Here is a 12,053-nt window from a genome sequence, read left to right as displayed (position 1 = left end):
AAAAAAAAAAAAAAAAAAAAAAAAAAAAAAGAAAGAAAGTTTGCTGCTCATAAGAAAGTGATATTCAGAAATATATGGAGAATATAATACAATGTTTATAAATGAACAAACATTTATTTAATGATAGTTAAAATGTCTCACTTTCCAGATGGGTGGGATGCTAGTATTATAGTATTATATAACACAGGTGCTGCTATCATTATTATTTAATATATGGTGATGCTGAGGTAGAGAGAGACTAAATAGCATGTCAATGATCACACTGTTTAGTCAATATACAAACAAAATTTAGACCTGGAAAACTGAAAACCAAGATTAAATGGTTAGGTTTTTTTTTTTTGTACTTTACATTGAAAATAATTGGAAGGTAATAAATAACAAAAGAAAATTACATTAAAATCATATTTTATATGTTATATAGTATACTTTGTTAATATAATATTGTGTATTTGTAATATTCAGAGATATACAAAAGAATGTTGTCCAATGCAAATATTAATTATATCAGGGTAAAAGATTGCTTTTTATATTATTCATTGTCTTTGCATTGTTTGAATTTTCTACAAAGAACTTATATTTAAAAGTAACTACATAAGTTACTGAAAAAACAAAACATTAGAACAGTTTTTTTATTCATTAGCATTTTCTTGCAGAAATAAACTAATATTTAAGAGAGGTAAGGAATGTTTCTGGCCTGTTAAAAATATAACACAGAACCAAGAAGCAATTAAAGTGGAGATTAGGTGAATACAGGGATCAAAAATAAGAATGGAATTTCAAATCCACGTTTATGTTTAAATGGTAATTTCAAACAGATATTCACTGTAGAATATCCTAAGAAATAAAACTTAATAAATGTATGTGGATGCTGAGAAAAATATCTCAGGTTAATCAGTATTTTACAAATGCTAATTTTTCAGAATTCAAATTGTAGGTTTTATTTTTCTCTTCTTTTCCTTATTTATATAATAATCATGTCTTGCTTTTAAAAATAAGAAAATATATACAAGCAAGGAAGATATTTTAATTGTTTCCCTAGTAAATCACCAAAGATCAGAAATTTATGATGAAGAACTGATCATATACACTACACACACACACACACACACACACACACACACACTAACCATCTAAAATGCACAAGCTACATGCACATGCACGGAGCCACATACAATGGAGAAAACTGTAAATAACTGAATAATTCAATGTTAGGGCTCTGAGAGTGTAAATGGTGGGACACCAGATGATAGAATGTCATCTGCCTCTGAGGCATATTTAAAGTCCCCTGTTAAATGAAGCAACAGAATAGACTTTAAAAAAAAATGTTTGCAATTTAATCCTTGAAGGGGAAATCATTATGTGCTCTTAGTTTTCATCTTTTCCTGTAGGAATAATGTTCTAAAATGAATGCATGCCATTTCTATAAACAAAGACAAATATTGCAAGCTCTCCTAGGTATCACCTGTGGGGGTCATATCAACATAGTCTCCCTGCTTCTTCTCCCTTTGCCGGAGCTCCCTATTGAGACACAGGGCCACAAACTGTAGGCACAAATAAAGCAGTGGTGGCAGCTAGAGATGTGTTGTTTGCCCCAGTTTTTTCCCCTTCACTGGAGGACCAGAGGGCAGCTACCTTCCAGCAGTGTTTAGTAAGACTGACAGTCCAAGAGTGGGTATCTGAGAGGCACTGAAGTGCACTCAGACCCTCTATACATGCTGACCTGGAGGAGGGTACGGATTTGCTTCTGCTATGATGGGTATCAGGATGAAGCCCTCAGGAGGGAATGGTGGTTAATAAGTGCAGGAAAAGGACTAAGAAAGTTCATATTAAGGTGGAGAGTAAGGCAATTTCTTAGGTGGCACAATGTTTTATTTCTCTGCAGCTATTTAGGTAAGGAAGAGAGAAATAGAGCAATTTTGAGCTGGCATGGCTGGCTACTCTACCCATGATAATGGCACCACCAATGATCACCTTTTACACTCAACTTTCTCAACATGACCTCACCTTTCTTATTTGACTCTGTTACCATAGCTGATCTCCCTCCAGCTTTCTTTCTTTTCCTTTTCCTTTTCCTTTTCCTTTCTTTTTCCTTTCCTTTTCCTTTTCCTTTTCCTTTTCCTTTTCCTTTTTCTTTTCCTTTTTCTTTTTCTCCAGTCATTTTGACCTCCACGAGGTCTGAAACTAGATTAAGGATTTAGAAAGCATTTCTCAGGTGACATCCTACCTCATAAATGCCAAACAGCATTGGCGTGACATTCGTGGAGTTCCAAAGGGACACAGCTCGGGTGTGCACCTGGGTATTAATTGATTTTGATTTTAATATTAATGAGCCTATGATTTGGTCTAGTTGACCTTCAAATTCAAATTAGATACTGATTAAATAATAAGGCAGGTGAATCTGGATGTGTTTGCACAGTTATTTCCCCCAGCCGCTCGCCAGTAAGGTGTCTTGGCAGTGGGTGAGGATGACATGGAAAACATGGTGGCAGCTAGAAGAGAGAGTGCTCCTGACCTAATGAGACAACTATACTTTTAACAATAACCTCGGCTCTTCAGAAGTTTCAACCAGAGCCTTCTCTATTACTGCATTTGAACTCCTGTGTTTTATGGACTCGCATCTGATTGCTTGCATGTTTGCTAACTCAAATAGAATTTGTTTTTCAAAACATAAAGTATAAAGTCTGTTTTTTTTTAAAAAAAAAAAAGAGCATCCACAACAGTAAAGGGAGAATTTCCCAGCTGGTAAGTTCACGTTCAATTGATTTTTGCAGATAATCTCAGCGTGCCTATCAAAGGCCATGGATACTTATTTCCTAGGGCCAGCTTTATCCTGAAGCTCATTTCATCTCAGTCCTGGCTCTCAAACCTACCCTGTGTGGATGATCAGCTCATTAGCATATCCTACCTCCTCAACCCTCAGCCCATTGGACAGCCACAAGGACTCACTGTGAGCAGGAGTCCTTCTCAGTGTAGGGACTACAGCCTACTGCGATCTTTAAGCAGACAGTTTTTCCTCACTACAGTAATTACACAGTCCATATTTACGTGGGGTAAGTGGGCAAGAACACCCAGGCTTGGTTCTCAGTGGGAAGTATGTCTACAATAAGAGGATCACTAGTGTAGACGATGCTTAGGTTCTAACACTTCTTGAATTTTTTTCAACTTTCACATAACTGTTTGGTTAAGAAAAACAACAACAACAACAACAACAAAAAAAACCTTCTGTTCCAGGAATAAAGACAGCCACCTCATTTTGCTTGCTTGTTTTCAACTCCCACATTCTAGAAGATGCTAATTTCCAGTGTAGACAAATATAAACCCAGCCAATTGACAAGCAACACTGTAAACCACTGAGCTGGGCACAGACACCATGGATATCATCCTGGAGCAAGAGCCTGGCTATTCAGACCAGGGGCAATTCCAAGACCCGCGAAAGATGCTCCTTTGGGAGTGAAGTCTCCAAAAAGTCAAGAGAACGGGGCTCCTTTAGGACCTTTGATCAGCAGAAAATATCCTGCCGCTTACAGTGGAGAGTGTCATAAGCATTTCTATAAGTGATCTTGTGACTGTGGAGTTCTGAAATAGCCCTGGTGTCACCAAGGACAGATATTTCTGCATGAACGCTAATAACAGAGAAGATTTGAAATGAATCCCGAACACTTATGACTTCCTTTTAACCTCAACTTGACCTCAATCTTGGATGATTTCAATGGAAAATTCTTTTTCTTAATTCTAAACTGTGCATCTGTCAATCTTGATGACAGCTTGGCAAGCATCATAGACTGAGTTGGAATGAATCATCCATTTAAAAAAAAAACAACAAAAAACAAAAAACAGTGCCCTTATATGAATGCTATTTCAGGAGATAAAGGCAAGATCCTCATCCTATGTGTTTTACTATTAATTTAAACCAGATTACATACTAACATAGATCACAAAACTTGTTTTCCAAATAAAAAAGTTAATGGAAATTAACAATTTAATTCCCGCAAAATCTCCTAACCCTTCACATTTAGTCTCATACGTTTGTGACACGTGACAATTCTTTGATGGAGTTAGCACCATTAAAAGTAAAATCCTGAAAGTATTCTGAAAAATAATTGATCCTTGCATGAGCAATTAACGGTGTGAGATCCTAAAAGCATCAAGAATATCACAAGCTGCGTGTTTTATGAAGGTGTGATGTCTCCCAGCTAAACAACTCAACAGCAAGAAATCTCAGCTTGAAGCATTCAAATTAGACTGTTCCTTGTTCTTACTTCTTACACTCTGTCGTTCAAACTCATGATGCCTTTACAGTTGTATGATAAGCTTAATGATTGAGACATCCTTTTTGGTTTTTCTGGCATTTTTTTGGTTTGTTTGCTTTTGTTTAAAAGAAAGTACTATCTTCTATCTTTTTTTCTTATACAGTCAGTCTATTTCTCTGTACAATGACTAAGTTTCTCAGGAACTCTGACATGAATTACATTTTTAGATGTGTCAAGTGTTTTTGAAATAAGAGATATCTGAACATAGACCTATATAGGATGAAGGAAAGTTGAAAATTGGCAATAAACAAAAAAAGGGGACCATTTCAAGATGACAGCAATATCCTGGACACTGTTGCTCCCGTCAGATCTCCTCTGGGAAGGAACAGTTATTTTCCCAGGTACCTGCATATGTCATCCGTTTCTGACTTCTACAATTATCCTAATAGCAAGGAACTGTTTTCCTCAAGACCACACAATCCCTTCCCAGGATAGCCTGCAACCAGAATCCATGGCAGGATCCTCTTGCATTACGGTTAATCTTCATAATGTCATTTGGAACCAATCTCTTCTGATAGTTCACTGGAACTTCCCCTAAGCCATTTCCGTCTTCTTCCCTTTTCTATTAAGGGAGTTGACTTCTAGAGCGATCTCTCTCTCTCTCTCTCTCTCTCTCTCTCTCTCTCTCTCTCTCTCTTTCTTCCTAATAATCTGTCTTGGTATGGAAAGTCCATTCTATTTGAGGAACAGAGAAACAGCAAGGAAACTGACCTGTGCTATGGTATTTTGTGAGGTAGATATTATTTACTGAGCACGTACATGTGTGCATGTGTCTGTGCGATATGTATGTGCACAGGTGTATGGAGGAGACCAGAGGATGTCATGGAGCATTCTCCTGTATTATTCTCTGGATTATTTTCTTGAGACAGGGCTTCTCAACTAATCTGGCGCTCTCCTGGCAGGCAGCAAGCCTAGTGATCTTTTGTCCTCAATCTCAGTCCTAGGATTTCACAGGGGCGTTTATTTATAGGTCATTGGGATTTAGGGAGCATTTGTTTGGTTTTGTTTTTCATTGTTTTCTAGATTTTGAGACAGTTTCCTCTAGCCCTAGACTGGCCTCAAATGTGCAATATAGCTGATGCTGGCCTTGAACTTTTAATCTTGCCTCAGACTCCTGAGCGCTATGGTTACAGGCAGGAGCCGGCGCCACCGGCTTAGATGCTTGGAATCTGAACTCAGCTCCTCATGCTTCCGCAGAAAGTGCTTGGATCCACTCTTCCAGGTTCCCAGACTGAAGATAGACATTACCCTTGTCCTCATCACAGAAGGGAAAGCTGAAGTACCAAGACGTTTCACCGTGTATTTCCTTGCTAATCATTTGTTCACTTCTTTAATTATCTGTCAAAGGTTAGCTCTGTAACTGGGAGCAGAACTAGGATTAAGCCCCAAGCATATAACCCAATTATTTATACTCTTATCAACTGCCCTCAGCTACATGTCTTAAAGCAAAGACCCACCAGGAAACGGGGCATGGAATTATAAATGCTGTTGAGCACTAAAATCCCAAGACTATTTTGATTTCCTCAGCAGATGAAGAGACTAGCAAGTCTTCAAGGTAGAGTACGCCTGCTTCTGCGTCAGATCAGACTGAAGAAATGGATTCGAAGCACCTACGTAAGTCCCAAGGAGGCGATACGCTGTACAAGATACCCACTTGGTCAAACAGAGTAGTCTAGTCTGGCAGCCGGATGAGGTTTTAGTAGCTACTAATGGCAGATATCAAATACTATTTCTAATGGGAAGAGTTGCCCACCAATTAGGAGGGAGAGGAGAAACTGACCCGTCTTATTTCCCTTTACTATTTTGAAAGCATTTGCATCTCTGTTTTGTGGCACTTATCTCCATACCGGTCAAAATTTCTCCTAGTTATTATTAGTTTCCTCTTAGTGATAGCCCAGAGAAATGCGGCCCTGCCTCAGGTTGATTTGTATGGATGCCTTTCAAACATTTCTCCCTTGAGCCATGGGCCTCTGGTTGATGGTCCTCACAATGCCACACTTTCAAACTTATGCCTAGGAATAGTTAGTTACAAACAGCAGAATCGACAAATTCTTGAGTTTCAGATAAACATTTTTTTTTTTCCTCTAACCAAACTTTCTCTGCGCCTCCTCTTATTTTTATGAACATTATTTTTAGAGGAACAAATGTAAATGTATATATAAATTCTGAAGAGGCTCGATATGGCATGGAGGAGAGTGGGTGGGATCCTTGTGTTCAAAATAAAGGCTTTTGCTGCATCAGTTTCCCCGCATAAACGAACCCCACATGCTTTACTTTTAAGGACCTGTGAAGTTTAGATGTGCACTCGTACCTTCATTTTTGTGGACTTCAGCTTTGTCTTCGGAAGCTGGGCTGGGCACAGGGGTGGTGTTGACACCATCTATAAAACAGAAAGAATGACTCAGGCTCAGTATGTCAGGCTGTGGCTTTTCCTTCCCTACAGCTCCCTCACCACTGGCCTATGAAGGTGTCAGTGTCCTTCACACACTGAATGGTCTTACAGGAGCAGAGGGTTGTAATGCATTTTTAAAATATATATATATAAGTAATGAAGCATATATCTTCACATAAGACAGAGGCCAATGAACTACAAAATGTATTCTGGGCAAGGCTTGTTTGTTGGCTGTAGTTTGCCAACACGCCCAGTAGTGTTTTGCTTCCTCCACAATTCTCAGAGAATGGAATACAGTTTCTGATTTGTGATATGTGGTAACGTATACCCATGCAGGTTTCGACAGAGTGCCTTGATGCATGTGATTTTTATCGTTTGCTTTTGCTTAGCTCAGCACGCCTATGGGCTGCCAATTCACCCGGCTGGCCAGCTGGCCAGCGGATCTGTGGCTGTCAGCGATGTAGCCCACGAGAAGGGGACCACTCAGAACGACGCACCCAGAGATACGCAGGGATATCGTGTTACTCGGTTATAGAACGGAGACCAAGGACAGGGAGGACTCTGTCTACCTCACAGTCCCGATTAAGGCCATTCAGAGCTCATCTCTCTTACTGGCCTCATCAGAACCATGGGGATTTGATTCATATTTGGTCTCCACAGTGCTAGGTAATGAGCTACTAGCAGTAAAACTGTAAAATTAGGATGCAAGAACGTATTTAAGTCATCTGACAACTGGTAAGACAATATAGACATTTTCTTACAGTTATTCAGTCACAGACTTATAGATAAAATATTCAATTCAAGGACATTTTCTTACTTTCTAGCATATCATTTGTCCATTTCATATGGCTGTTACTTTCAGGTTGCATCTCTATTGGAACACAGAATAACATCTCTGGAAGGTAGATAAGGGGGTGAGGCGGACCACTTGCTTTCATTAGATATCAGCTGCCTTTGACTTAAACAAAAGGCACCAGCCGTTAACCTTCCCTTAAGTCACAGCACGTTCCGATTTTCATCTCCCTTCAGAGCAAAACTGCCTGAAGGGAGTTATTGTCGCTGTCTTCTGTGCTTTCACTTCTGAAGTCCTGCACACGCCGTGCGTGCCTTTCCAGTGCTTACGCCGTGCGAGCCTTTCCGTGCGAGCCTTTCCAGTGCTCTTCCTGACTCTCTCCTCTAAGATGCTGGCCTCCTAAGCCCCAACAGGTCTTGAACTTGCCATTTTTCTGCCTCAGCCTCCCTCTCAGATAGCACGCTTCCATGGAGCATCGCGTTCAAGTTCCTCCTTCCTGTCCATCTGACTTGACTTCTCAGTAGCACTTCCCAGCCCCATTCCTGTTCTTTTCAGGACATAGTATTGTAGCAGCTGCCTCTGCCTTTCTTAACAGGGATGTAGATGCGATGGCCTCCCAGCTCCTTGGCCTTTGACAATTCCATTTTCTTCTCGCTGACTCTCCTTTTAGTCCCAGGCTGTAGGTCTCCCTTATATCACAGTGTCCCCTAAACCTGGTCTGAAGTGTTCATCTCTCCCTAATATGAACGTGTTTATCTAATGTGACATCCCTTCTGGCTGTCTGCACACATTTTCAAATTTATTGATGCAAAAACTGAACGATTAACTTTTTCAATGTCTTCCACGGAGCCGTTAAGTGGTACTGTTGCCCCCGAGACACTGAAGCTAGACTCCTCTAACCTACATGGGATTCCTCTTTCCCCTATGTGCCCTGCCCAGCCTTTCAGCTTACGTGCCTTGTTGCTCCTTTTTTTTCTAGAATGTGCCATATTTCAGTCTCTATTTCCAGAATCCCCTGTTATGGTACCTGTAGACATCATCTATCTCTACCTTTTTGATCCATTTTTATCCCCGGGAAAATGAGTTCATTAATATATAGATCCCTTATTGCAATGGTTAAAATGTTCCAATAAAGTCTCTCTGTAGTAAAGTCGAAGCACATGCTGTACAAACAATCTGGGCCTATGATTTCTTACCAGATCTCACATTCTACTGAGCCCACTTTGCTCCAGTCACACCACTCTCCCCATACCCATCCATCTTGAAGTTAATTTACTTTCAGTTCCCTCTGTCTAGAATGGGTTTTCACCAGATCAGCATTCGAAGCCCATCTCAAGCAACACTTCCCCATCTAGTCTTCCTTAGAGTTGCCCTCTGAGGGTTGCCTCAATTTTACCTCTTTACTCTGCAAGCTTCTTGAACTCTCTGATAATTGTATCCCTCTTATTTGTTTCTTGTTGGTATTCCCCCACCAGACTATAAGCTTCAAGGAACGATGGATGTTGTTTTTAGAATTAAATGTAATGTTGGCAGTACACACTCAGTGCTGGGGAAGCAGGCAACCTTAGATATGTATTCATTATTGATTTCTTGATAAATACTATATGCAATTGTATTTGATTTGATGGTGACAGCTGTCAAAACCTGTAAATAAATTATGCTATTTTGAGATTGCATTTTTTCCATTACGTGGAAGAGACCTGCAGAGTTATGCAATCAACATCGGCACTGGGAAATATGTTGAATGAAAGCAAGATATTTTTATTTTGGAAACTAATAGCAGGTCACAGGGCTTTAACAACCAAACCAGGTCTTCAGTTGTTCTGTTGCCTAATCAGAGGAGGCTGTGAAAGGGCAAAATGCACAGATCAGCATTGTCCACAATTCTAAATGGATCCTGCTGATAGTCTCCATGAGTCAGCACACTGTCTTGGCAAGAGGAACCACTGAGGAAGACAGTTGAGATGCTGCAATATATGCCTAGGAGAGAGTCATATTGAGTGGTAATGCTCTTCCACTCTGACATCTCAGATGGTGGTCACAAAACCAAAAAGAAACTACCAGGACCCAACTGATACAGGATGAAAGGATGAATGAATAAAACATAGGCACTGTGTGTGTGTGTGTGTGTGCATGTGTGTATGTGTGTGCATATGTGTACACATGTGTGTATGTGTGCATGTATATGTGTATATATGTGTGCGTGTGTGTTTGTGAATGTGTATATGTGCATGCATGCGTGTGTGTACACATGTGCATGTGTATTCATGTGTGTGTGTGTATGTGTGTACACATGTATTGTGTATATGCGAGCATGTGTGTGGTATGTGTATGTGTGTGTACAGTGATAGGAGAAAATCAATATTAATAAAGACAGTTTGGACCAGCACATGGAATGAATAAAACCCATAAAACTTCAACAGTCAGACCAGGTCCTCAGCAGCCAACAGCTGACTGACAAACACATGTCATCCTGAAACAGTGACAGCTTTTCATGTCAGCCCCACCTTCAACACAGTGTAATGGTGTGTGGGTCGTGGGTAGGAGGTCAGACAAGAACAGTTTATAGTACCCAAATTCATTCTGTTCAGAAGAAAGGGCCAGCTGACCCATCAAGAGGTACACAAGGTCCTTCCTGGCCTGCTTCAAGGCATCCTCTGATTAGCCTCCTTCAACCCCATCTTCTCAGTTAATAATAAAAGCTCTCTTTCCTTAAAGCAGTCCCAAGAATATTGCTGAAGTTTTCAGTAGAAAACGTATCACATCGCCTGGTTTAATTCTGAGAGGTCAGCATGTGGAGTAGGATGTGGTGGGCATAGGCGTCAGAGCTCACTCTTTAAAAACATGCCCCATCCCATGGGGCTCAATAGAATAAGGAAAATGACTTGGCAATTGAAGAGAAAGGGGTGTTTTTATTTTGTCAGTGAGGCTGGAAACCATATGATTGTGGCTCTTACTCTCTTAAAGAACAACATTCCCAAGGACAGAAATGGGGCAGGGGATGGGGAAAAATGATTTCATTCTCTTTTGAACCATAAGGGCTATTATTTTAAATGCTAAATTTATAATCTACAGTGTAGAATCTATAACACGATATAATCAATATGCACAGTGACTTCTCTTAATAGGGGTGATGTCAGGAAGGTTTTTTATCTTATAGCTCTTGGGAGAGAGGCGCTGCTCTGGTTGCCTGGCACCATCTACAACATGCAAAGATAGCCAGACACATGGCTCTTCAAAATTAAATGCAAGAGAGTTAAAACACCCCATTTAGTATGGAGAGAAAGCCTTTGCTTCATTTTCTTCACGTAGTTCTAACTTCATTTTTTTCCTTCCTCTAACTCTGTCCGCTCATTCTGACCTGATCTAAGTCATCCAAACTCTGATCCTGTGCTTCCTTCCCAGCTCGACCCACGGTTCCTAGTGCAGTCCTAGGCGATCTGTTACGACAAGAAGGAAATGGAATCGGTAATAAGAGTACTGTTTTTGTACTGGGAGCACAGTCAACTTAAGAGTTACTGGAACTGGAGAGGAAGGAAGCCTGGGTTAATCAGGTTTTGAGAAAGGCATAAGCATTTTTAGGCAATAGCAGTGAGTAAAGTTGTTGTTCACCTCTGTGGATGAGACCCAGGAGACTCCTCAAAAGAAACCTGAGCCCACCTGCTTCTTGGCTCTGCCCTTCCATTTCTTCCGCCGTTTGCTTTTCCTCTGGACCACTTTCATCTTTCAAGAAAACCACAGGGGGAGAAAAAAAAATCAAGTCAATTTATGAAATATCTCTTTATGGCTAATACGCGACACCGAAATTAATTGCAAGCAATGTACCGTGACTCCCCAAAAGCACAGCGGAGAGATGAATCAGAGGCATGAAATAGAAGAGGCCCCCCACATAAAGAGGTGCATTTGTACTCATCTCTTCTCCCAGGATTTGCTAGAGGTAAAAACAACACTGAAGTAAATAATATTCACTCTGGTGCTGGAAGGATTTCTCCTTTTGCCGGCCATCTCCAAAGATGCCAAACATGTTTTACTCCCAGTCTTCTTTCCAGCTTTGAATCAAGTAACATTCTCAGTGTAAGGAGCTTGGCTGGTTTTCTGTGCCTTTCATGTTTTTGTTAGATATGTGCTTTCAAAATTTTTATTTTCATTTATCTTGTATATGGTAGTCTAATGCATCAATGCATGAATTTTTTGTGTTGAATTCATTACACCGATCAACTATAGAACTCTGAAAAAACGTAACTAAATGGGCGGCTGCAACAGAGGCTGGCTACTTGCAACTAATTATTTTTTTGTCTTAAAACTTGTGAATTCACGGGCAGAGAAAATGTACTCCCGAGGGCAAGTAAAGGCCTGATTTTGTAATTAATTTTGGGGAGATCTCCAAAAAACACTTCTGTGAAAAGAGCAATGTAGATTATTATCTTATCTGAAGATACAGGAATGGAATATAAAATGTAGTTATGTACAGAGAAGTGAAAATAAGAAGCTAGCAATATGAAGTACAAATGACCATAAGGCCTTCTGTCCAGGAGCAGCAGCTAACTCCCTTCTGTGT

The 12,053-nt window shown here is 40.2% G+C and overlaps 1 protein-coding gene across 4 annotated transcripts in view; it reads right to left on the bottom strand.

Moving 5' to 3' along the window:
• The window catches only part of Macrod2 (mono-ADP ribosylhydrolase 2), a 1,928,923-nt gene that overhangs the window by 120,110 nt on the left and 1,796,760 nt on the right, over positions 1–12,053 (bottom strand). For 2 of the 4 annotated variants that reach the window (XM_021192060.2, XM_029536732.1), the window contains exons 12-13: positions 11,108–11,218; positions 6,622–6,690 (exon numbers count right to left, since the gene is read on the bottom strand). In XM_021192060.2, the coding sequence (XP_021047719.1) occupies positions 6,622–6,690; positions 11,108–11,218 (180 nt within the window). The remainder of the gene's footprint in view (positions 1–6,621; positions 6,691–11,107; positions 11,219–12,053) is intronic. The other 2 variants (XM_029536733.1, XM_029536734.1) reach the window with 1 other exon arrangement.

Source organism: Mus pahari, chromosome 3 (genome assembly GCF_900095145.1).
Source record: "Mus pahari chromosome 3, PAHARI_EIJ_v1.1, whole genome shotgun sequence".
NCBI classification, from domain to species: domain Eukaryota; kingdom Metazoa; phylum Chordata; class Mammalia; order Rodentia; family Muridae; genus Mus; species Mus pahari.
Note: the sequence above shows the minus strand (reverse complement) of the source record. Positions and strands in the feature narration are given on the sequence as shown.